Source organism: Fonticula alba (assembly GCF_000388065.1).
Source record: "Fonticula alba strain ATCC 38817 unplaced genomic scaffold supercont2.1, whole genome shotgun sequence".
In the NCBI taxonomy this organism is placed as follows: domain Eukaryota; order Rotosphaerida; family Fonticulaceae; genus Fonticula; species Fonticula alba.
In genome coordinates, this window is record NW_009242971.1 from 2505749 (window position 1) to 2507830 (window position 2082).

A 2082-nucleotide genomic window follows, 5' to 3' on the forward strand; every position below is an offset into this window, starting at 1 on the left:
GAGAGAGAGAGAGAGAGAGAGAGAGAGAGAGAGAGAGAGAGGCACAGTGGAGGGTCAGCAGGCGGCAGGGTGGGAAAGCTCAATGAGACGGGCGCAAGGGAAGGGGCGGGGACGCACTTCGGCCCTGGTGCACAAGGTACAAGGTCTGATTCTTGAGGGCGGGATTCTTCTTCTGCAGGGAGGCCATCATGGTCTGCACGGTTGACCCGTAGGGGATCTTAATGGCACGGTAGTCATTTTGGGTGATGTAGAGCCGAAGAAGCTGCGGGAGGCGCGCCAAGCGAGAGGGAGCGAAGAGCCAAAGCAAGCGTCAGATGAGGTGCCAGACAGAGGGGCATCCCGGAAAGGGGGGCGCCGGGCAAGGAGGGAGCGACGCCCGGACAGAAGCGTGGGCGCACGTAGAAAGAGTCATCCTCGTCAGTGGTGGCTTCAGTGAACTCGGGCTGCAGATCCGGCAGCTCGAGCTTGGTGCTCAGGAGGGCAGCAACCGCATTATCCGGGGCGGTGCCGGACGACGCGTCGGAGCTCGGCGTCGAGAAGGCCAACGGCGCGCCAGGACCGACACGCCACGAGTCCGGCGGTTGCCAGTGCCCACGAGTGTCCTCCAAGACCTCGGCATCGAACTCGAAGTCGGTGTATGTCGTCGTCTCGGAAGTGTCTGCGCGAAGGGGTGTCGGTGCGTGAAGCGTGAGCATGCATGCGCATATGTGCGTGTATGTGTGTGTGTGTGTGTGGGGAAGAGAGAGGCGAGGCGAGGCGAGGCGAGACAGGGGGAAAGGAAAGGCGATGGTGAGCAATAACGACAACACGATGCTCAGGGGTGAGGGCATGCGCACCGATCTCATTGGCGGAGCTCTTGCGCCGGTCGCCGCGCTTGCGGCCCTTCTTCTTGTCACTCGGGATCGCCAGGTGGGAGAAGTCGTCTGTGCGACGGATGGCGCGGAGGTTAGAGACGGGGCAAGGGGGAGGGGGGGGGGGGGGGGGGAAGAAGTCCAGGAGGCGCCTGTAAGCGCTGCCAGGGCGCACCGTCGAGGCTGTCCCCGCGTGAGGGGGAAACCCCAAGGCTAGAACGACCGTGAATGCCCGGCCCCATGGGGCCGTCAACCGTGGAGGGCGACGAGGGCGAAATGAGAGCCGTCTTGATCATGCTAAAAATGCTCTTCCGCCGGTGAAGGCTCTTTGGCTGCTGCCAGATGGAGTTGAGCGGGCGGGGCACGGGAACATGGCGGAGCTCTCAGGTGTCAGACCGGACATACACATGCACATGAAGGAGGAAAGAGAGAAGGACAGAGAGAGAGAGAGAGAGGCAGTCCGGGCCCGGGTGTCGGCGGTCGTACCCCGTCACGAATATCATGGAAGGAGGCCCGGCGGGAGTTGATGCCGGGCGGGGCACCCGGAACCGCGGTGACCCCGGTGGTCGAGGGCCCGGAGAAGGAGCTTGACGCACGCTGGACCACAGGGCGAGGGGGCTGATACGGCGAGGTGGGCGAGTGGTTGCCCTGGATGCGAGTGGCCAGCGGGTGGCTGGCATTCAGGGGCGATGAGTGGGGCAGGCCGGTGGGCGAGGGGGATCCGGCGGCCGAGGAAGCCGCGGAGGAGGCCATCGTCGGTGGGATTGACCCTGGCGAGGGGGCAGAAATATCATCGGTGCTGGTGGAATCGGTGGCCGGCGGAGGCTCGGTGGCTGCGCGTGGGGGGCGCGGCGAGCCGCTTGGTGTCGAGGCGCCCGAAATCGATGGCGATCCGGACAGCGATCCGGGCACGACGGCCGGAGAGCCGCTGGCAGCCAAATAAGGAGCCCTGCCGGCGGCGGTCATCGTGGCTGGAGGGGGAATCTGTTGATCCATGTCAGAGTCGGACTCGGAGGAGATATAGCTCCCGCGCTGGGCCTCGCCGAGGAAATCCGCCTGAAGGGTGGCCAGATTGGGGCTGGAAGAAGCTCGGAAGGAACCCATCGAGCTCAGCGAATCTGCGTACCGGGGAAAGAGCAGAGAGGCAAGCGAGGGGAGGCACAAGGTGAGACGGGGGCAGGGAGGGAGGGAGGGAGGAAGGAAGGGAGGGAGGGAGAAAGGAAGGGGAGAA

At 64.7% G+C, this 2082-nt stretch overlaps 1 protein-coding gene across 1 annotated transcript in view; it reads right to left on the reverse strand.

The window, feature by feature from the left end:
- The window catches only part of H696_00547 (hypothetical protein), a 9627-nt gene that overhangs the window by 7291 nt on the left and 254 nt on the right, over positions 1–2082 (reverse strand). Inside the window, exons 2-6 of the mRNA XM_009494423.1 lie at positions 1338–1969; positions 1027–1186; positions 837–923; positions 399–658; positions 118–262 (exon numbers count right to left, since the gene is read on the reverse strand). Coding sequence (XP_009492698.1) covers positions 118–262; positions 399–658; positions 837–923; positions 1027–1186; positions 1338–1969 — 1284 coding nt within the window. The remainder of the gene's footprint in view (positions 1–117; positions 263–398; positions 659–836; positions 924–1026; positions 1187–1337; positions 1970–2082) is intronic.